The sequence below is a fragment of the Poecilia mexicana genome, unplaced genomic scaffold (genome assembly GCF_051168715.1).
Source record: "Poecilia mexicana isolate PSO_F unplaced genomic scaffold, ASM5116871v1 scaffold_2, whole genome shotgun sequence".
Lineage (NCBI taxonomy): Eukaryota > Metazoa > Chordata > Actinopteri > Cyprinodontiformes > Poeciliidae > Poecilia > Poecilia mexicana.
Genome location: NW_028263371.1, coordinates 15747736 through 15772352, shown reverse-complemented (window position 1 = coordinate 15772352; position 24617 = coordinate 15747736). Strand labels below are relative to the sequence as shown.

General features: G+C 39.4%; 1 protein-coding gene across 1 annotated transcript in view; it reads left to right on the top strand.

Moving 5' to 3' along the window:
* The first annotated feature begins 693 nt into the window (after nucleotides 1-693).
* LOC148160497 (uncharacterized) overlaps nucleotides 694-24617 on the top strand; it is a 133552-nt gene continuing 109628 nt past the window's right edge. Inside the window, exons 1-2 of the mRNA XM_088003862.1 lie at nucleotides 694-750; nucleotides 880-1074. Of these exons, the coding sequence (XP_087859988.1) occupies nucleotides 694-750; nucleotides 880-1074 (252 nt within the window). The remainder of the gene's footprint in view (nucleotides 751-879; nucleotides 1075-24617) is intronic.

Genomic DNA, 24617 nt, shown 5'->3' with positions numbered 1-24617 from the left:
ATAACTGTTCAAATTTAATAAAAAGTTAATTTGTATTGTAAACTTTATATCATTATTATTGTGTATGTTGTATTTGTCCTATGTAAATTTACTTCTTTTCCCATTAGTACGGAAAGACTAAACAAACCTTGAAAGAACATTTTATAGACATTAAAAAGACTGGGTTATTTTTTATATATTTTTTTTTGTTTTTAAAAAGCTTGCAATTTTTGTTTATTTGTACAATGTGGATCCGCAAATGTTGTTTATATTAAATTCTACTGTTTTTTATTAAATTCTACTTTTTTATATACATTGTCTGCTCTCCTCTGTCATTCACACAGAGGCTCCCCCAAATTTAGAATCTCCTGATCAGGCCCAAATTCCTTATACTTTTGTAGTGTTGGTTTTAGTGAAGTAAATTAACTTAACTGGCCATCTACTATTAAAGGTATTTAATGTAACCCTTCTTGTGGGTTACAATGAGAATCCATATTAGATTTTTAGATCATAAATTCAAGTATCATTAATTCAAGTATCATTAATGTAGTTTTCCTTTCCAAACATTTAAATTCAGTATTTTCTTTCCAAAGTTACATCTAACATGAAGTAGTGCATAGTGTAATTCAAAGAACCTGTGCTACTTCCAAAAACATTTGGGTGGATGAATGGATAAATGTTATTGTGTATTTATTTGTGCCAGGAAGTCACAAGATGGGAACTATCCACAGTGTAAACCAAAGTGTGGAAGATAAGATGAAGAGGCATCAGGTAACAGGTGTAAACTAGCAGGGTTGGCCCACATGTGTGGGGAGATCAGTAACTTTTTTTCATGGAAATCCAGTTGTTGACATCATTTTATATGTAAATTTTATTTTGGTTGTTTCACTCTGTATTTAGGTAGAACACATGACTACAGGCAAAACGTTTGGGGCAGATAAAGTTTTGTTGGAACAAATTGTGTTAAAGCTCAAGGAAAAGGGAATTAAGGAGAAGAAGCACCTCAACGTCTACTGTCCCATCACATCTCGTGTTGGCTCAGATGTGGAAGCAGCCATGGAAAAAGTGAAAAGTATAAATATATCTTATTTTTATGTTGTTGTTTTTGATGTTTTTTTTTGTTTTTTTGTTTTTTACCAAAAATACTTAAGGTATTATTGTGTGTCTATTATTGTGTGTTTCTAACTGTTGTTGTTATACATCTATGCTAAGGTGAAGTATATGACTGGTTTTCATTTCTCTTTTGTAGGTAGGACCAACAATAAAAAAACAACAGGCTGACGCAAGACAAGGATCAAGACAAGATGCAGGACAAAATGTAGGACCAGATCTAGGACCAGGTGCAGGACAAAATGTAGGACCAGATCCAGGACCAGATGCTACATCAAACGCAGGACAAAATCCTGGACCAGGTGCAGGACAAAATGTAGGACCAGATCTAGGACCAGGTACAGGAGAAAATTCAGGACCAGATGCAGGACAAAATCCTGGACCAGGTGCAGGAGAAAATTCAGGACCAGATGCAGGACAAAATCCTGGACCAGGTGGAGGAGCAGATGCAGGACAAAATGTAAGACTAGATGCAGGACAAAATCTAGGACCAGATGCAGGACAAAATCCTGGACAAGGTGAAGGACAAAATCTAGGACCAGGTGCAGGACACAATCCAGGACCAGGTGCAGGACAAAATCCAGGACCAGATGCAGGACAAAATGTAGGACCAGGTGCAGAACAAAATACAGGACCAGATGCTAGATCAAATGCAGGACAAAATCCTGGACCAGGTGCAGGACAAAATCCTGGACCAGGTGCAGGACAAAATCCTGGACCAGGTGCAGGACAAAATCCTGGACCAGATGCAGGACAAAATCCAGGTCCAGGATCAGATGCCGGACAAAATCCAGGACCAGAAGCAGGACAAAATCCTGGACCAGGTGCAGGACAAAATCCTGGACCAGATGTGGGACAAAATCCAGGTCCAGATGCAGGACCAGATCCAACATAAGGTAATTCATGTTATCAAGGTTTTTATTCCTGTGCAAACAAGTCAAGCCATTTCAGGTTTAATACATCTTATTTTTCTGGATGCAGCTGAAACAATAAACTGTCATTACCTGCAATGAATCAGAAACAGAATCTTAGCCTGACAGACATGAAAACAGCCCTTTGAAAAGTACAAAAGCTCAATAACATTTTGATGGTAGTTTTTTATATACCGTATTTTTCGGACTCTAAGCCGCTGCTTTTTTGCCACACTTTGAATTATTCATTTAGAACAAGCACATGCTAACAACAGGCACAACAGAGAAATGTTTTCAAACTCATACCCCCTCATCATTGAAACCATAAGAAGTTCATATGATGCAGCTTTTAAGTTGAGGACTATTGATCTGATGGTACAGAGGGATACTGTGTACGTGTAACAATCTTTTAATACATAGTGCCGCTACATGTAATCCATGGTTTGAGGTTGCAGACAGAGGGCTGCGTCCTTAATAAGTCCAACAAATTTTTGTGGAAAACCAAGAGAGTCAGAGACACCAGCGGCTTATAGCCCCATGCGGCTTATATATGTACGTTCACAGTAAAAAAAAAAAAAAAAACTGTGGTTGTGGCTTATAGTATGGTCCGCAAAATAGTCCGGAAAATATGGTATGTTATTTTAAAATAAAAATAATCATGGACATGCTCTAAACCAGGGGTGTCCAAACTTTTTGCAAAGGGGGCCAGATTTGGTGTGTTAAAAATGTAGGGGGGCCGACCTTGGCGGACGTTCTCTACATAGAACAGCAATATATTTAAACACATTTCAGCAAGCCATTCTGTTTTACTTTTGCTTTATTTTAATTTCAGCGATCTTAAGCATGTCTTTTGGTTCATTTGAAACATCCATATGCAATACTCGCTATGTGTTTACAGTTAATAAACTTGTAATAAGACCAGAGCTAGGTTCGGCTACTGGAGTAGTGAGACGTGTAGTTTGAATTAATGACCACAGACCAAAGAAAATTAAGTTAAAACAGCCGGCTTATTATTTGTCTAAAGAACAATAAAAGAATAAACAACAACAATGTTACACAATTAACACACAATGACACAAATAAAAAAAATAGTTTCCAGTTTCTTTCAGAGTATTTTATAAATCTAAATTAAGGATACTATTTATTTTACCTAGGTTATAGTTCTATTTAAGTTCTAGTTAATACTATTTATCTATAGTATTAACTAGATAAATTCCTTAAGGGTGTTTCCCTTAAGGAATTAAAAGAAAAAACAATAACAGCAAAACAACAACACAGCAGAACAATTCAGAAAGGACAGATCAACTGTGCTTCAGATTGATGTCTTGTTTCTTCCGATGATCCAACAGTTAATTCTGTTTCAGTGACCCACTGCTAATACCCACGACAACATAGGCAGGTCATACCAAGTTGCGGAGTTGGCAATGTCCAGCAGGAGGCGTAGCTCCTACTTGATGGTCATTAAGCTCCCAGGTTGGCTCGCCATCTTGTTCTCCTTAGGAAGATCCAATTCAGTGATGATCCGAGACTCCTTAGGAAGATCCAATTCAGCGATGATCCGAGACTCTTTAGTCCAAATCCCAGCCAAACACAAACAAAACAAAACAAACAACAACAAAAAAAAGCCAAGTCCAGATGATCACACAAAAGATGATCCCGAACGCAGTCAGGGTGAGGAAAAAAAAATTATGCGAAAAGCTCCTTCTAAAAAAATAAAACAAAACAAAAACTCATCTTAGACAGTAAGTCAGCTACGAGTGGTCAATTTCTCTTATCTGTCTTTTCTTTCCAGCACAATCCCGTTTGCTTCTGCGCTCTCTGCTTGCTTTACACTCTCTGCTTCTCCTCTCTCTCACGTCAGAGAACGCAGCAACCCGATTGGCTGAACTAGTCACATGGGTTATACATAAATGTAACCCTTCAGAATAAGAGAGTTCGCTGACAAAGCAAAATTGGTTTATACAGTTCCTCTAATCAATTAAAATATATTTTAAAAAATCAAAATACAGCAATTTTAATGTCTCTAATTGTTGCTCTTTTTATATATATATATATATATATATATAAAATATAAATTGTTAAATATATATATATTTAACAATTTTAAGATCGATTAATTCCCTATTTATTCTCCTATTTATTTATGTCCTATTTATCTAAGTTACTATTATTTTTATGAAGAGGCTATTTTAACCTGGGTTACACCCTCCCCACTTAAATCTATGCAAGTCCCTTTTGCATACTATCCAAGTTAGACTAACTGGATCTCAGGGATTTCAATAAAACTTGTGACAGCTTCACTTAAACTTTGGAACAAGTATTGAACTACACTGACAAGAGGGTTCCCTAATTTCGGGTAGGTTAAGAATTTTGGTTTTGTTTTCTGTCGAGAAGGTCTTTTAGCAGCTTGCCCTGTCTTAGGGTCATGTCCTTTGTCCTCATTGGTCATAGGTTCGGTCTAATTCCCTTCAGTCTGAGTCATTTCCACAGCATTAGCTTGACTAAGGTCTGAAGCATTGTCCATCTCATCAGGGTGAGTTTCTGGTAACCTGACTATTTTAGGTGCAGATACACTCAGTTTTTCCATCGAGTTATCCATTTCAGGTAAGTTGTCCATTTTCTTTATATTGTTGTCCGCTGGAACATTATCAGGTAATGTGTTACGTTCTGGGACATGAGTATGGTCTGATTTAGTCTGCTCAACAACAGGTTTCAGATAAGTTTTAGAAGGAAAGACAACCTTGTATTCCTCAACCACCCTAGAAATTTCTTGCAGAGGGCCGGGAGTGTTATACAAAGGATAGTTGTCTTCCTCCTCTGAGTTGTACTCAATTTCAGGTTCATCATGATCGGTAGTGTGGTATTGGTGTGTGTTTGGGCGGCTGGGTTTCTCCCAGACCACAGCAGGATTTTCAGAGACAGCTGGCAAGAACCCGCAAGGTAACAAAAGGTCTCTGTGGAGAGTTCTGATCGGACCATCCTGGTTCTCAGGTTTAACTGTGTATACAGGTAAGTTGTCTTTTTGATTTACAACTACATGGACAACGGATTCCCACCTGTCTGATCATTTGTGTTTACCCCTAATCCTAACATTCCTTACCAACACGATCACCGACATCCAAGACAGATTCAGTTACATGTCGGTCATATCTGATTTTGTTCCGTTCAGCCACTTTAGCAGCATTTTTACTAGCCAGTTGGTAACTCTCTCGAAGGTGAGATTTGAGAGCTTGGACATACTGCGAGTGGGACTGTTGCTGGCGATGACTCAAAGTAACATTAAAAGCAAGGTCTATGGATAATCTCGGCTGCCTACCAAACATTAACTCGTATGGTGTAAACCCAGTACTTTCATGTTTGGTACAGTTGTACGCATGTACAAGGGGCTTCACAAAGTCACGCCAATGTTTTTTGTTCTCATCGGTGAGTGTACCTAGCATGTTTAATAAGGTTCTATTAAACCTCTCTACTGGGTTTCCCCTGGGGTGGTAGGGTGATGTTCTGACTTTCTGTATTCCGGCTAGGTTACATAGCTCTTAATAGTTTTTGATTCAAAGTCTGCACCTTGATCGCTGTACAATTTTTCTGGGAAGCCATAGTGGATGATAAAGTTTTCCCACAGGACTTTGGCTACAGTACGAGCCTTTTGATTCGGTGTAGGAATTGCTACAGCATACTTTATAAAGAAATCAGTGATAACAAGGACATCTTTAGTATTGCTGCAATCTGGTTCGATTGTCAAAAAGTCAATGCACAGTAACTCAAGAGGTCTGGTTACTTGAATGTTTACTAGAGGTGCTGCCTTCTCTGGCAGGGTCTTTCTGCAAACACACCGGCTACAGGTTTTGATTTTTTTATCAATATCTGAGGCCATTTTTGGCCAGAAAAATCTGGTTCGGATCAAATCAAGGGTTCGGTCAAAGCCGAGATGACCCATGTCATCATGGAGGATTTTCAACACCATAGATCTGAGGCTTTCAGGGAGAATAAGTTGATTCTGGATTTCTTCACCTACTTGCCTTTTTCTATACAAAATCCCATTCTGCAGCTCAAGTTTGTTCAGCTCACGCAGAAAGATGGAAAGTTGTGGAATTTCTTTTCGCACCACAGGAGATGGTGTTTCACCTGTTTCCAGCTGATGTATGATTTCATTGATAGCAGGATCGCTTCTTTGACTTTGACTCAATTCTTCTTCTGACATGCTTGGGATGAAAGGAACAACGCTGCACTGATCAAAACTGTCAGGGACCGCATTAGCAGTTATAGACAGATATGTTACAAGGGGACAGGTAAGATCATAAAGATCTGCATCAAAAGACTGAAATACTAGATGTTTTTCACAGATTGCATTTACAGCATGAGAAGGAACATGAGTAAAAGGATTTGTGCCAGGTAAGTGATGTTGTACAAATTGGCGGATTCGCTCCTGTTCTTTCAGGGAGACGATATCATTTACTGGTTCAGGATGTGGACAGCGAGACAAACCATCTGCATCCGTATTGTTTTCCAGCTCTATACCGAAGCTGAAACTCAAATGACGATAAAGCAGATAACCAGCGATAACTTGTTGCATCTAACTTAGCAGTGGTTAATATATAAGTCAGAGGATTGCTGTCAGTTATCACTGTGAAAGGACTGCCATACAAGTAGTCACAAAACTTTTCTGTTACCGCCCACTTGAGGGCAAGAAACTCAAGTTTGTGAGCAGGGTACCGGCTTTCACTTCTCGATAAGCCTCTGCTCGCGTATGCGATAACACGCATCTCTCCCTCTTGCTCCTGATACAGAGCTGCCCCTAGTACAGTTGTACTGGCATCTGTATGTAATAAATACTGCAACTTGGGATCGGCAAAGCCTAACACCGGAGCAGTAGTTAGTTTGTGTATTATTGTTTCAAATGCTTGTTGACAGTTCTCTGTCCATCTCTCCCCAAAAGGAGATTTTGGCTGAAAATACTGGTCACGGTTTAGCTGAAAGCTACTTTTCTTGCGCAGAGGGGGATATCCTGCAGTTAAGTTAGTAAGGGGTTTAACAATTTTAGAAAAATCTTCAATAAACCGTCTATAATACCCTGCAAAACCTAGGAAGGAACGGAGTTCTTTTAGGTTTGTAGGACTTGGCCAAGTTGTTAAAGCAGCAACCTTTTCAGGGTCTGTTTCAACACCACGCTGAGAGACTATGTGCCCCAAATACCTCACAGATGTCTGCAAAAACTTACACTTCTCAAGTGATAGTTTTAGACCATATTCTTGGAGACGACTGAGCACATTGAGAAGACGTGTTTCATGTTGTTCAAGGGTTTCTGAAAAAACTATAAAGTCGTCAAAAAAGACCAAGACTTCCTTAAGGTTTATGTCACCCATACACCTCTCCATCAGCCGTTGAAACGTGCTGGGAGCGTTAGTTACACCCTGTGGCATACGGTTGAACTCGATAAATCCCAGTGGGCACACAAAGGCTCTCTTGTGCTTATCTGCCTCCTCAACTTCCACTTGGTAATAACCACTTTTGAGGTCCAGGACTGAAAACCATTTTGACCCACTAAGGGCTGAAAAAGTTTCTTCCAGATTAGGAAGTGCGTAAGCATCTTTGATTGTGTTCTGGTTTAGCTTTCGATAATCGACGCAAAGTCGTACATCTCCATTTTTCTTCCTTACTACCACAATGGGTGAGGAAAAAGCTGACTCAGATTCACGGATTACCCCTGCCTCTAACAGTTCCTGCAAATGACGACGTACAGCATCGACGTCTTGTGGTCGTATTGGGCGAGGCCTGTGTTTAAAAGAGGTCTGATCACTCAGTTTGATCTGGTGCTTTACTTTATTAGTACATCCAAAATCAGTATCATGCTGCGCAAAAACCTCTGGCATAGCATTCAACTTCTGCATAATTCGCTCTTTCCATTCAGCAGGTACTGGGGAATCTGCAAAGTTTAAATTAAGCTCAGCAGGCTGTGGACTAGAAGTTTGGTTTGATTCACCAGAGATATGAGAATGGGACAAAATCTCCTGCATAGCAATGACGCTGTTTCTAGGAATAACTATGTCATGTTTACTTTCATTCCGCAGGACCACAGGAAGCTTTTGTGATCGGTTCTCAGGAAGGGTGAGTAAACAGTTAGTAACCAAAACACCACCTGGTAAGGACGATGTATTGGGGGACTCAACTATAATCCACTTATCTGGAGTGTCAACATTCACATGAACTGACCCCTCCAAGACTTTACTTTGGCCTGCAGGAATGATTTCAGGCTCATTTCCTGACAGTCTGACAAGACCAAGATTGCTGGTCTCTTTCTGCCTGTGTCTCTTTTGTAACACGCTCAGCACCACTCTGTAATTATAAGGAAGGGTACTGGAATCTGTGTTAGTGAGAGAAAAACTTTCAAAGAGAAGATCAAGGGTATTAGTACCAATCAAGACAGAAGATTGGACACTGGAGCGCGTGTTGGGAACAATCAACGCAAGAGAAGACACGATAAATTCATGTCCAAAACTGTTTTTTGTGAATGTGATATCAATACAAATATAGCCTGAATATGGAATATTCTGACCATTTGCGGCTTCAACTTCAAGAAGGTCGTGTATGGAATGGATCTCCAAATGTGAGAGATAACTGTCATAAAACGACTGTGATATGGTTGTCACTTGTGACCCGGTATCAAGAAGGCAATTACAAGCCTGTCCATTAATTAGCACCTCAGCAGTGTACTTGGCTCCAATTAGGCCTTTGGGTAACTTCACTTTGGCTGATTTGTTGTGATGGAACTGTTTTCTGTTTTTTCTTGAATGTTTAGTGGGACTGGTTTCACTAACAGCACCCATTTGTCCCGCAATGAGCGCTTCCTCTAGTTTAAAGACTGTGTTTGTTTGTTCTGTTCGTCCCAAAGTAACTGCTTTGCTTTAGCTGTTTCCTCTTATCAGCTACAAGGGACTGATTTGATTCATTGGAGCAAGCTGAAACAATATGGCCATCTTCGCCACATCGAAAGCAATACCAAGGCTTTGGCCTACTCTTTACAGTTTGGACTGTCGCGGTTTGTTCAGGTGCTCTAGGCTTAGTTTGTGTCTTAGCTTTAGGTGCACTAGCATTTTTATTAATGTTATTTGGTGGTTTTAGTTTAGCCAAATGGCTCTGCAGCTCAGTAATTTGTGCTTTTAGTTCTGCGATCAGATCACTTTGGGGAACCAGAGGTTGAACTACCTTTTGGGGTTTCACTCTTGTCAGCTGACTCTACATCTGAGTTATCTGGGTTTGCATCTCAGTGAGATTGTCTTGCACTGTGGGTTCAAAAAGGTCAGAAGTTTGTTAAATCTCAATAATCAGTCACGCCCTTAACTCCTCCCAACTCTAGTAGACTGACTACTGGCCAGCTCTCCGTCTCACGGGTCCGAAAAGACTCCAATTCCCGGGTATTACCACAGATAAGAATTTAGAGAACTTTTATTTAAGCTGGCAGCGGAGATGATTCGTCCAAGTTCTAACTACCTTCATCCAGACGTTATGCCCCGCTTCAGTTCATAGCCCAGACATCGGAGTAGCCCCGCCAATGTCCGAACTCATGAACCACACCTGTTCACGGTAGCTCATCTCCTAATTATTAACGTGCACTTGGTAACCGACTTGGATAATTTTAGCGACTAGGAATAAGTCCCAGGGACATTATTTATCTGAACTAAAGAACGTACGAAGCCACCATAAGTTACTAGGACCATAAACATTGATTGTACAATGATCAGAGAAATTAAATCTAGATGACTCAATTAATTTAACTGTCCACAACTTCAAATTAGACTTTAGTATTTTATTAGCAAGCTTTAGCAGGGGAAAAGGACATACAGCATTTTAATAAAAATTATAAGAAATTAAAACTTTTAAGAATCATCAAAAATTACTCCTACTTCTAACCCTACGCTGTGTCTTAATCTAAATAGAGGCTTTGGGGGGAGGCAGTAATACTCAAACCCAGATGCAGAGACGATTTTGGCAGCAGAAACTTTAACGTCCATGGATGGAGTCCTGTCTTTGTCTTGGCAGAATCCTTTCAGAATAAATCCAAAGTTGAACTGGTGAGAATCCTCTCTGAACTCAGTTCTTTATCCACGAAAGATCTTGGTATATTCCCCATGTCCACTGCAGCATCGATGTAATCCTTTGGGTTGAGCGTGAGGCCACAGTCGAATCAGAGTCCCGGGTTTTGGGTAAACGGATCTTGTCCCTTTCACTGGCAGCGAGCAGTCATCCCGGGGTGTCATCACTCAGGCCTCATCTGACTCTGCTTCTCGATCTGCTCAACTCGAACGCTGCGGAACAAAGAACCCCGATCCTTCTGTGTTGTTACTTTTTATTCCTTCTGCATCTGTTCATTTCCCTTATCTTTTACTTTTTCCATCTCCTACTTGTCACTGACCCCGGGCCCACACAACTTTCCTCTCGTCAACATTTTCCTTGGTTAACAAAAACCTTTAGTTAACCCTCTTTCTTTCCGAGTTGCACTCTCAGTTCTTCTTCTTCCATCTGCACCTGTTTCCTATGTGCATCTTACACAGTTTCACTTCCTGTTACTTCCCATACTGACTGCTTGGACAGATGATCTCATATCCATCACCATCTTGGAGACATGATGTCTGTTCTAATGACCTTATGTCTTGATTACCTCTGCTCTCCTTGACCCTTCACCTACCATCTACCTCCAACACAACATCAGTGACCTTTAGTTACAGTTACACATTTTACATCATTTCAAGTTCAATGTCAAAATCACATGTATAACCTTTTAGTTTCTTTGATTTAGCATTCATTTGTAATTTTATAATAACCTTTACTTATTAGTTACTCTTATTATAATCATAATGTGAGTTATTACAGACATTTCTGAAAAGAAACCAAGAATAATCCATTATTCTAATTATTTGACACCATGTTAAAGTTACTTGTTTCACCTGTAAGTACTTCCATAAGTTTAAGAGTAAGTGCAAATATTCTTATAATCAAACCAACATCAACCACTGCTTAAACCAATATTAATTATTGGTTTAATCATAAGTTATCATTATTAATTTAAGTATTTTACTCTGGGTTTTATCCAATTACTCAAAATGTTTAGATTGTTCCTCAAACCTTTAATGCTCAAAATGAGCAGTCTGAACTATTTTTAATCACTGCAGGCTGGAAACTTCCTGTTGCATAACTCTCTTTCTGCCTGACTATGATTTTTTATGATTATATAGAAAAAAGTAGAATTAAAGCAAAGTTTGCAGGACACTATAACAACACACACAACCAGATTAATTTTATTACCGTCTGACTCTACTGTTGGGTCTTGATGTCACCTGTGTAATTAGTTTTAAATATAACTTTATTCATTGTTATTATTAAACTAAAATCTCCAGCATGGGGAAGTGGGCTGATCTCGACTTTTCTCGACAAGTTGCAGTAATAGTGTGGGAGGCTACTTTTGGTCTAGCAACAGCAAAGTGTTTTTTCATTCTACTCTCTTTTGCACTATGCTTGTCTTCTTCAATTCTCAACTGCAACAGCAGCTCAGTGAATGAAGGGGGGTCATTTCTTTTTCTTTCAAGCTGGAGCTCTGCTAGTAAGGCATTGTCCCAACATCCATGGCAGAACTGACGCAGAAGGTGTTGGTCTGCTTCAGTGGGGTCTGCTCCGCCTCTGCTCAAAGCTTTAGAGAGGACTGTCTGCAACCGATGAAGGTAATGTGATGGTTTTTCACCAGAGTCTTGGAGGGTGTTAAGAAATTTGGCAAAAAGCTCATCACCATCTTCTACTGTGCCAAAAGCTGAATTTAACAGTTCAAGATAAGCTGATGGTAATGCTGTAGGGCCCAATGGTTTTACCACATTGGATGCAGGTGGCATCAGACTGTCTAAAATATTTCTTGAGCATTGCAAGACAGACACATCTGGATCCTTAAGTAGGAGCTCAACACTGTTGCGCCATGTATCAAAATCAGCCTCGTAACTAGGACAAGGTAATTTGCCTGAAAACTGCCTCAGACAAAAAGAGGCACTCACCTGTGAGACTGGGGCTTCACTTCGCACTATATGCTCTACAATTGCCTTTTGCACCTCAGGGTGAATGACAAGGTTCTGTGATAAGTTGGAGGCTAGATTGAGTTGAGGTTGATTAACTGAGTCAGAGTCAGAGCTGCTTAGAGTAGTTTTAGACTGCTCTGCATTTTTACTTTGAAAAAGTTAGTAATTTTCTTGGTTTGGTCTGGCAACTGGGTTCATTAAGTCACTTTGTGTTTCGAGAGTAAAACTCTCAGTTTCAGGTGTCTCAGAGCTGCCTGTGACTGATTGAGAGCATTTGGACAGATGCTCATGCAGGACAGCTTCAAAGGATTTTCCACCTAATTTAGCAATTTCTTGGAGTTCACAGAAAAAACGGTGGGTGGCTCTGTCTGTGACATCAGAAACATACTCACTGGACAGGGCTCTGATTTGAGAAGATACTTTGTTTGAGCTCTCAAACATGTAAGGGAGTAAGGGTTCAAGTGCTGTCAAGGCAGTTCCACTCTCATACTCCACAATGGCATTTTGGTGGTAAGAGGAGTGCGAGTCATCTATTTTTAGGATTCTCTTTATCTTCCCATACCTGTTCAGGAAATCTAACACATCCTCGTCAGCCTCCGTACCGGCAATACCGCTGACAATGAACGAGTTCGGGACCTTGACGTTTTCTCTGTTGACTATTTCCATATTTTCTGTTCTTGCTGAACTTGGCTTTTTTTTGTTTATTTTTTTTTTGATCAGGGTCAGAAATAAATTTTATACTTCTATTTCCTACTCCTGGCTGGCTCGCTCACCACTTTCTGTAACACTCGCTATGTGTTTACTGTTAATAAACTCGTAATAAGACCAGAGCTAGGTTTGGCTACTGGAGTAGTGAGAAGTGTAGTTTGAATTAATGACCACAGACCAAAGAAAATTAAGTTAAAACAGCCGGCTTATTATTTGTCTAAAGAACAATAAAAGAATAAACAACAACAATGTTACACAATTAACACACAATGACACAAATAAAAAAAATAGTTTCCAGTTTCTTTCAGAGTATTTTATAAATCTAAATTAAGGATACTATTTATTTTACCTAGGTTATAGTTCTATTTAAGTTCTAGTTAATACTATTTATCTATAGTATTAACTAGATAAATTCCTTAAGGGTGTTTCCCTTAAGGAATTAAAAGAAAAAACAATAACAGCAAAACAACAACACAGCAGAACAATTCAGCAAGGACAGATCAAACTGTGCTTCAGATTGATGTCTTGTTTCTTCCGATGATCCAACAGTTAATTCTGTTTCAGTGACCCACTGCTAATACCCACGACAACATAGGCAGGTCATACCAAGTTGCGGGGTTGGCAATGTCCAGCAGAAGGCGTAGCTCCTACTTGATGGTCATTAAGCTCCCGGGTTGTCTCGCCATCTCATTCTCCTTAGGAAGATCCAATTCAGCGATGATCCGACACTCCTTAGTCCAAATCCCAGCCGAACACAAACAAAACAAAACAAACAACAACAAAAAAAGCCAAGTCCAGATGATCACACAAAAGATGATCCCGAACGCAGTCAGGGTGAGGGAAAAAAAATTATGCGAAAAGCTCCTTCTAAAAAAAATTAAACAAAACAAAAACTCATCTTAGACAGTAAGTCAGCTACGAGTGGTCAATTTCTCTTATCTGTCTTTTCTTTCCAGCACAATCCCGTTTGCTTCTGCGCTCTCTGCTTGCTTTACACGCTCTGCTTCTCCTCTCTCTCACGTCAGAGAACGCAGCAACCCGATTGGCTGAACTAGTCACATGGGTTATACAGAAATGTAACCCTTCAGAATAAGAGTTCGCTGACAAAGCAAAACTGGTTTATACAGTTCCTTTAATCAATTAAAATATATTTTAAAAAATCAAAATACAGCAATTTTAATGTCTCTAATTTTTGCTCTTCATATATATATATATATATATATATATATATATATATATATATATATATATATATATATATATATAACAATTTTAAGATCGATTAATTCCCTATTTATTCTCCTATTTATTTCCTATTTATCTAATTTCCTATTATTTTTATGAAGAGGCTATTTCAATTAATTCCCTATTTATTTATGTCCTATTTATCTAATTTACTATTATCTTTATGAAGAGGCTATTTTAACCTGGGTTACACATATCATATGCAATTGAATATTCACTTAACTTCACTTTTTTAACACTAACTTTTTTCTAATGATATTTACAGAATTCTTAAATAAAATAACAGAAAAATGAGCAAGTTATAGTCATATCAACAACTGCAGGGCTCATTTGAAAGATGCATATTAGTAAATGTTGATCAGATTTTTAAAAGTTTATTATTCTGGAGTGAAAACTGAAAACTTTTCTGAATTTTTGACTTATTTTGATCTTAAAAAACTTATTGTAAATGACAAATGACTTGTCTGCATTAACGTGATTCTGAGATCTGGACTGTAGCACACAGGGCAGGTCTGGCTCAAAGGCAGCGGTATTTGTTGGGGTTTTTATGTTTCGCACAAAACCTGTAAAGAACCAGACACAAAACCAATGAGGTTTTATGGCTTCCTTTGCAAAGGGAGAGATCCACAACCTCCAATCCGCTCAGGATCAAAGATTGGTGAGCTCTACTCTCCTCTGCTTGGGAACTGGCTTTTATTGTGATGACCCTTTTCAGTAGAACAATGCTGAGATAACAAAACAGATCAACCCCATGAGTAGGAAATTACATTATAGATAACTGGTCAGAGTCAGTTAGGTAACTGAACACATGTAGATAAAACACTCAAATAAAATGATAAAACAATGATTAGTTTAACCCAACAGTATTGATGCGCAAAATGTCTGTTAAGTGTCAGTCCGTTATTTAAGTTCACAACCGAGAAAGTCTTCACACAAATACATCCCGTAAAATATGGAACCCAGGCACGTGCAGAGGGGGGCCTGGGGGTGCTTGAGCACCTGCCCCTTTTGCTCTTTGCCCCCAAAGTGCCCTTTTGGTAAATTTTTTTTGTATTATTATTTCCTAAGCCCTCTACTGACACATAAAAACATGTACTAAAATTCTTTGCTTTTGTTTCTTTTTTTGTATAACATAATAAGTCAGTCACCTTGTTACCTTTGACCTTTTGCCCGTGACGCATGACGCATTTGCCTCTCACAGTGAGATAAGGCGGCTAACTGGAGCTCAACGTAGCGAACGTTCCAGATTACAGAACAGTTTTTGGTGAATTAAAAAAACGTTTTTGGTGAATTATATATATATATATATATATATATATATATATATATATATATATATATATATATATATATATATATATATATATATATATATATATATATATATATATATATATATATATATATATATATATATATATATATATATATATATATATATAGCTGACTGTATAGCTCAGTGGGTAAGACACCAGTCTACCACCCGGGAGACCGGGGTTCGAATCCGGGCTGGGGCGAGTTACAACAGTGCAATTGAGCTATGCAGTGTGGGTCCTTAGGCAAGACCCTTGGAGCTATATAGCCTACCCCATACCATGAGAGACATTGATACGCATAACATGCCGGCTCAGACGTCGCCCGGCCAAACAAGGTCTGCGTCAGGTGCTGGGGAACCAGAGCACCTTGATGAAAAATGGGCTACTGGAACAAGACGGAAATGGGCGAGAGACGAAAACATGGATCTGTTGGAATGCTACTACTCAAGTAACCCTAGTCAGAGGGGTTACATGCAAAGACTGAGGGTGGAATGGTTACTTCGACACCCACAGTCTACAATGACTGCCAAACAACTAGTAGCTCAGTGTTCCAACATCCGCAAACGGCAACTGCTATCACAACTTGAGATTGACGAGGTACAACACAAATGCTACGGCAAAAGGGAGGAGCCCTTTTGCCGTATTGTTCCCAGAACAATACTATTGCTATTGCTATTGTTCCCAGAGGGAACAATAGCAGACATAGAGCACAGCTACAAGTACCTGGGAATACCACAAGCAAATGGCAACCTCGATGAGGTCACAAGGAAAGGAGCCACAGCCAAATACCTCCAACGAATAAGGCAAGTCCTGAGAAGCCAGCTCAATGGCAAGAACAAGATCCGTGCAATAAACAGCTATGCCTTACCAGTAATCAGATACCCTGCCGGAATAATTAGCTGGCCAATGGAAGAGATAAAGGCCACGGACGTTAAGACTCGGAAGCTGCTAACCATGCATGGAGGGTTCCACCCCAAATCCAGCACCCTGAGACTGTACACAAGCCGTAAGGAAGGAGGCAGAGGACTAGTGAGTGTGAGAGCCACTGTCCAGGATGAAACATCCAAGATCCATAAATACATCAAGGACAAAGCCTCAATGGACGATGTGCTCAGCGAATGTCTCAGACAATGGGGAACAGAGGACGAGGTGCTGGAGGAACCATCATGGGAAGACAAGCCCTTACATGGGATGTACCACCGACAAATAACTGAAGTGGCTGATATCAGGAAATCCTACCAATGGCTGGAGAAAGCTGGACTCAAGGACAGCACAGAGGCCCTCATCCTGGCCGCCCAGGAACAGGCACTAAACACCAGAGCAATAGAGGCTCAGATCTACCACACCAGACAAGACCCAAGGTGTAGGTTGTGCAAGGAGGCCTCTGAGACAGTCCAGCACATAACAGCAGGGTGCAAGATGCTGGCAGGGAAAGCATACATGGAACGACATAACCAAGTGGCGGGCATAGTGTACAGGAACATCTGTGCCGAATATGGACTGGAAGCCCCGAGGTCAAAGTGGGGAACACCCCCAAAGGTGGTGGAGAATGACCGAGCTAAGATCCTGTGGGACTTCCAGATCCAAACAGACAAGATGGTAATGGCGAACCAACCGGACATTGTGGTGGTGGATAAAGAACAGAGGAAAGCCGTTGTGGTGGATGTAGCAATACCAAGTGACCACAACATCAGGAAAAAGGAGCATGAGAAACTGGAGAAATACCAGGGCCTCAGAGAGGAACTGGAGAAGGCCTGGAAGGTGAAGACCACAGTGGTGCCTGTGGTCATAGGGGCCCTCGGGGCAGTCACCCCCAAACTGGAGCAGTGGCTCAAACAGATCCCAGGAACAACATCAGACATCTCAGTCCAGAAATGTGCAGTTCTAGGCACAGCCAAGATACTGCGCAGAACCCTCAAGCTCCCAGGCCTCTGGTAGAGGACCCGAGCTCAGAGGATGAAAGAGACCACCCGCGGAGGGTGAGAAGGGAATTTTTTTTTTTTATATATATATAAATATATAAAGCGTTTTTGGTGAAGAAAGTAGAGTAGACTTCCTACTTGTCAGATGACGGAAAACGTTGAAATATCGTTTCTGCTTCAGCACAGAGTATCGGATTAAGCAGAGCGGTAATGACATACAACAGACACTGGCAGGCCTCTGCGTCTGCCTTTCTCTGAAGAACTACTGAGCGGGAGGGGACAGCCAGTTGAGGAAAACTGTTCTTATCTATCGATTCAGCATTGCATAACATTAACATTACATTTATTCCAGTGTTAGGTAAATGTATCTTGAAGGAGAATAGCACTTAAATAAAAGTCCAACAAGGATATTAATTTAGAATTAAAAATGACTCACCCTGAATTACCATGATAGATATAATGTATGTAATAAAAGTGTGATTAATGAACTCAATCCAGACTTTAAGTAAGTTTAGGGTCTGGTTCGTAGAGTATTAAGTTAAATGTGTTTCCCAATTATTCAATGAAAAAAAAACTAACCTCAGTTAAGTAAAATAAAATTGTAATCAAAACTTTTGGAATTGTAATGATTCCTTAAAAATGTTTTGTTTAAAGGACTTTTTTTAAATTAAATAACTCATTTTTACCAAACAAACTTTTATTTGCATACATCAGGAATCTTTTTGTTACGATCCGTGTTTCTGTGTGTTTATTTGTTAGTTTTTCTGTGTAGTCCTGTTCCCTGTGAGTCTGTCTCTGCGTCTTCCCCGTTGATTGTTTCCCAGGTGTGTCTCATTCCCTTAATTACCCCATGTGTATTTAAACCCACCTGTTGTCTGTGTTCCTCGTCGGGTCCTTGTCTAATGTTGTCTAACGTCGTGTGTTCGCTCCAGTTGAACTGCTAAGTCCTGGATAGCGTGAGCTCTCGGTTCCAGTTGCTACCGGTGTTTAGCTGTGAGCTAATCTTTCTGATTAGTCTGGTGGTTTAGCTCTGATTTACATATCTTGCTACATTGCGGGTTTGAATATTGCAATACTTTCCTATAACAAAATAGACCTGCTGAAAGAAATTACTAATAAAATATCTTACATAGGCATAGTGTTATGCTCTTTGTAGAGATGTTTGTTAGCTTTGATTGTATATTGCACAATTTTGTAATTTATCATTGTTTATTAAACTGAAAGCTGAGTGGTTTTGTTAATATTCTGTCCTAGAATGCGGTTAGATGTGCCCTTTTTTGTTGTTGAGCACCTGCCCCTTTAGTGGTCTCTGGACGGCCCTGATGGAACCGTCGCATATTTCTCTGTTAAATGTAGCGTCCCGTATTGAACCTGTTGAGAACGAGAATCTCAATCGATGAATCATAATTTGTATTGACACACGGAGCATAAAATCAGCCAAGAAAAGCATTCAGACTTTATTTATTTTATTAACTTTCAGCACTGAAAGGAGAGGCTTTACCATTACATCCGAGAAGAGTTTCTAAAAAGTCTGTGCAGCGTCTGAGGAGAAGAAGGTGGGTAGCTGATTATATGGACTGAAGACACTCCCTGAAATCACACCATGTCTCTGTGGCCTGATAAGTTTCTTTTTCTCTGAGGAATGTACCTCAGTGTACATTGTACATACAGTGTCTAATGGAATCAAAAATGTAACTCTTTACTATGGGCCCTTTGTCTAACAGCGTGCGACTCTTTCTCGGCCTTGGTAAAGCATCTCAACAAACCGAAACAGGACGCGATTTGTTCCGTATTCTACAAATGTGTACGTGTAATAAAAAAGAACTGGTCCCCGAGTACTTTATATAGTAGGCTACCCCAGTCATTGTTTCACTCATGGTGTTGCGATATTGCATCCAACTGCCGCAGCCCCTCTCTGCCCCCCAGCTTTAAATATATAGGGACTGGTCCCTAGCTAACCCAGCTATGTGAAGCTGACACCTGACCCACGTCAAAAAAATCCAGCAAATAGTCTGAATGGTTAGTGCTCCATTTGGGCAGATTTGTGTCGTTAAAATTTTTGTTTGTGCAGTTTTGGTTTCTGAGATATTAAAAATTATTTTTTTAGGTCATCCAGAGTTCACCATATTGCTCCAAAACAAATCAAAGTGGGCTAGTTTGTTAGTGCTCCGTTTGTGCAGGTTTGTAATTCAGCTCATTTCAGATTTAATCACTTGTATTTTGCAGCATGTATTTGCTAACTTTAGACTGTTAGTACTTTTCGCCTCTGTTGTGAGAGGACCGGTCTTGTGAGAAATTCTGTTCCCCTGTGAAAATCTGTTCCCCCTGTGTCGGGAGCGTGCATTGCACCCAGAGAAGTGGATCCGGTGAATCTGACCATTTTCACAGCGCTTCTGATCGATTTCTCGGTAAAAACTACTCATATAATCATGTCAATGTGTAACCTTCAGTTTAATTGGCAGCTATCAAAATAAAAATACATACGTAAATTAACGAGGTCCTGTGTGGAGGTCTTTTTACGCTGTTGTGTTATTTTAAATGAGAAGTGAATCAATCTTTTTTTTAGCATTTGTCTCATAAGCTTGACAAATAAAAGTCAGTCAACAAACACAGGTTTCCAACACGTAGTGTGTATTTATCATTTTTCATTTCTGATGAAGGAGGAGGGAAGCTGGCCGATAGCAGGGCACAAAAATAAAGACTTCCTGAAACGATCAGAGTGTAAACTTTTGGTAAATCCCGTTCTAATGTAAAATGTGACAGATTACTGGATTAAGGAAATGTCTCATATGCTATCACACATAATTTTTGAGAATTTGGAAACAGTTGCTTTTTATTTCCCAAAGTTATGGGGAGAGAAGAAGAGAAAATTGATATTTCAGCTGCCTGATAATATCTGTTCCCCCTACAGAAAATGGAAACCATGTCAATCATCAAAATTGGCCAATGGGTTCCCAAGAAACTGCCCAGCGTAATTTTGAATGTCTGAATGGAGAATTGCATGATTTTACGCGCAGAGCGCATTGTTATTGTAATGTAATTGTGAGATATATTAGTTTTTTCCTGTGATTATATCATTTTGACAAATGAGTTTTAATTGCTATTTGCATTTTCAATGTTATATAATTCTATTTAAAATGTTATTGTGAGTTAATCTGTTCCATTTTCAGTCTATTACAATTTGTCTATTTTTTCTCTTTTTATGAATGAATGCAGTGTGGATTTTTCAAAGGAACCCCCAAAAACAATTATTAAATGTAATTACTTTTCTATGATAATAATTTATTATATGATAAGAATAAATGATTGAAACAGAACCTCATGATTAACTTTTTTTAATGAAACTTAGCACAGTAAAAGGTCAGATTGTGTACTATTGTTTACTACATGTTTTGGATTTCACCTGCATGCTTTGAAAGGAATCTTCATATATTGTACTGTTTTTTTAGGCAGAAATAGATTTTTTTTTCTTAATTTCTGCTGTGTATCATTAATTTACTTTCCTCAGTAACAGATGGTGGTTTTTGGAGCTGTAACATATTCTCTGGGGTCTTGCCTTTGTTTTGATACCAAAACAATTAAAATAAACTCTGTAGTTCTTCAGATACATTCAATTAATTTTTGGCATGTTATTTTCAGCCATATTTCTCAAAAACAGGCCATGCATCGGAGAGGATAATGTGTCAGAAAAAGGGGTCTTCTGTTAAAAATAATTAATTCATTAGGAAAACTTTGCTAGTTGCTAGCTTCGATTTGGGATTTCTGCAATGACCCTTTATAAATTAGCCCTTTATAAATAAAGTATCAGTATCTGATTTTTAAGGTAAAAAAATCAGATACTGATTTTTTTTATGGTAAAAATCAGTATCTGATTTTTAAAGTAAAATAAAAAAAACATATTTTATACTAATACATAGATTCTTAATACGCTTTGAAGTTGGATATTAAAATTCTTAATACCACAGATGGCAACTTGATTTTGAGACCCTGACTCAAATCTCACTTAAGTCGCAAAATTTAAAGATTTCAGACTCCACTAGACTTGTGCCCTAATTATTTGAGCTTGACTTGGATTCCTTGACTGAGAAGCAAGTCTCATAATTGTTTTCTCTTTTAATGAAGAGTTGAAGGAAGCTGGTATGTCAGCCAGGGCAGGTTCTCAGCATGGATACATGAGGGTGCAGGTGGAAATGTAAAGAGGACGTCTTATGCATACATGCACCATGATATTTATAAACACATCTGACTTGTGTTTTCTTCATGGGATTAAGATAAAATGTGTCCATCCCCACAAAAAACCTCTACCCTAAGATCTTGAAATTGTTTTTTTTCCAACATGTTTATTGGTTATTGATAAGTATTTTCCCAAACCTACTTAACCTCAGACAACTTGTATGAATTTTATGGCCAAACTTTTGCAACAGGAGAAGACTCAGCAAACTGCTCCTCCGAGTCGTTCACAGAGTGTTCTGCCTTCTCTCTGCTAGAGCAGGCCTGATATTTGGGAAAACAAAAGTGAGAAAAGATAAACAGCAAAGACAGATGGCAAGCTCTATCTAACACATAGGTCATCCAGCCCTTTCCCTTGAGAGCGATTTCTCCCAAGGGTGCAGGAGGGAACAATCAGTTCTCAGGAACACAGATATTCAACACAGCAAGCAAAAAGTTTTAGCACAGCACGTCACTACTGATTAACATTAGACTGAATAATAAACTAAAATAATAATAAAAATGATAATACAAATAAGCTCTAACATTCCCCCCTTTTTATCATTTTACCATGTGTGTAAACTATTCAAAAGCTAAGAATAGAAAAGAAAAGAACCAATAAAATAAATGAAAAATGTAAGATAAAAGAAACAGAAAAATAATCAAATGCAGTTTTCTCATCACAAACACCACTTGTTTTCACATTTTCAGTGTAGGAATCATTCAGTAAATGAATTAATCTGTTTATTGATTACAGAACTTCATCATCAGAAATTTCAAACAAGTCGTCTTCATTTGGTTCATAGGTTATTTTCACCAGCTGATAGCTGATCACAGCAGTGTTAAATGTCTTAAGTATCAAACTTTGAAGGCATGGAATAATGCAACTTGTGAACAGGCAAAAAAGAATCAGCAGTCAGAATTGGTGTTACAAGCTTCAACAGCAAATTCCACCATGGTCCAGAAGTGAGCCAAGAAAGACAATTAAAAGAAAATGATCCATGCATTCCACTTTCCACGTAATGTTTAAAGTTCCTCCAGCTCATGTAGAGCGTTTGAAATAGTTTTACCAGTTCCTGTTTCGTCAGGATTGAAAGTGCAGCACGCTGAGCCAATGATTTTGCAGACACCACCCCGAGAGGCTGTGAGCAGGTCCAGTACAACATGATTTTGCAAAACCATGTTTCTCAGTCAGTCAGCTCTCACAGTGCCGTTGGCCAGCTGGTGTGTGCTGTTGATCAGTTGCAGTAATCCATATCTGTTGATCTCGATGTGGTCTCAAATGTCTCCTACTCCAGTCCCTGGAAATAGGCCTTGCATGAGTTTTTCTCCTGTCGTTCCAAATCCTGAATTCCCAAGGAACTCCGGTGTCCGTTGTGAGGTCTCGCCATCTTTTGACCTCTGGCATAACTGCACGCTTGGAGCGGGCAGTTGGAACGTGACGTCCTTTCCTGATGAATGCAATCGGGCTGATTAGGGGGACCAAAGCACACAGTCCTCCCCAATATCGTGGCATGACCATGTAAGCTCCATTTCCACACAGGAAGCACCAATCTGCCATCACCCGCCATAGTGGGTGATGGCACCCGCTATGGGTGCCATCACCCACTATGTGACTGCCATAGTGCCAGTCTCCTGGCACTATGGCGTTGCACAGTGTTGTCTCCTGTCATCCTCTCGTCCGATGTGTGATGTTGAAACTCCTCTCCTGAAGCAAGTTGTCACAGTCTGGGTTGTCCTTCTAGACTCTGTAACCTGGGGTCGCCCTCTGACCCCTGCAGGCAATGCAGTCGATGTAATCCGGTGTTGCTTCGCAGCAGGTGTAAACTTTGTTACACAGATTCCAAGGTAGCATCCCAAGAGAAACGTGTCCGTTGTTGTAAACATAGCTCCTTAGAGATCCTGGTTTAGCTCCTGCTAAAGAAATCTCTGGTATTTTCCATGCGGCTTGTGGAAACGGTGGAAACGGAAGTACGTCAGCAGTAGGTGAACAGTTCATAGATCCAAAAAGCCTTTTCGCGGCATCTCCTGTCCGAAGTAGAATAGAATAATCCTTTTTGCACCATTTGCATCCTTTTGGTGCTGGGAAGTTGCTGTGGGTGGGTGCTCAGGCCATAGACACTAGAAATGTGCCGATCAGGTTTTTTCCTGCCGATACCGATACCGATCACCCATGAGGGCCGATCACCGATACCGATCACATAATTATCATTTATTTATTTTTTATCATAAACACTACCGGTTACATTATGTGGAAAAAGGAACCATGAATTCACCTTAATTTAGACAAAAACTTGTCTTTAATAACTTTTTCCAAGAAGAAAACTAAACAAAACAGGCATTGTGCAAATTGTACTGCTATTGATAATATAACAGACTGATAACATATGAAGGCTCTGAAGAGGCTAAATAATACAAAGAGCCAAAATAAAACCTCTCAACATTGCCAAAAAATTCAAGTATAAAACTTAACATTCAAAGCCAAATACAGGTTCCATTACAATAAACAATCCAGAGTTACTGAATGAAAACTTCCTGATAGCATGGCGGCTAGCTGATTACTGCTAGTTCTGAGTGGCTGTTTCTGACTGAGCGGAGTAATTATGCAGATCAGGGAGGAGATCGATTATTGTTTTAGAGATTATCTGTCTCATGTTAGGACAGCGAAATTTTTAATACGTATGTAAAATGTATTTTTTTAAGTTAGATGCTGCAGCTTTAAGCAGAGGTTCGGTGTGAGAGTCACTACCAGGTGGAGCAGAAGCGAAGCTCTGTCTGTCAAATATTACTACCTGTAGCATAGCAGCGGTTCAACAGCGAGAGCAGAACCAGCGTCTTACATCGCAGCTCGAAGACTTAAATAATTTTGCGGGTTATTTGTTTAGCTTTTGTAAAGAGAGGAAAAATTCTTGAACTTTAAAAAACCTTTTGACTCGTTATATCCTCTCTATGCCCGGGTTCAGAAAAATGCTGTACGCAAAGACTGAGATCACGCAGAGATAATAGCGTCACAATAATCAGCATTTATTCAAGACAGATGCATACTATGACCAGACAAACACATCACATAACATCAGAAACCTCAGAACACAAACAACACATGAATTTACCTGAGAGAGAAAAAGACAAAAGATGGAAACGACAAACAAAAAGCAAAGACGT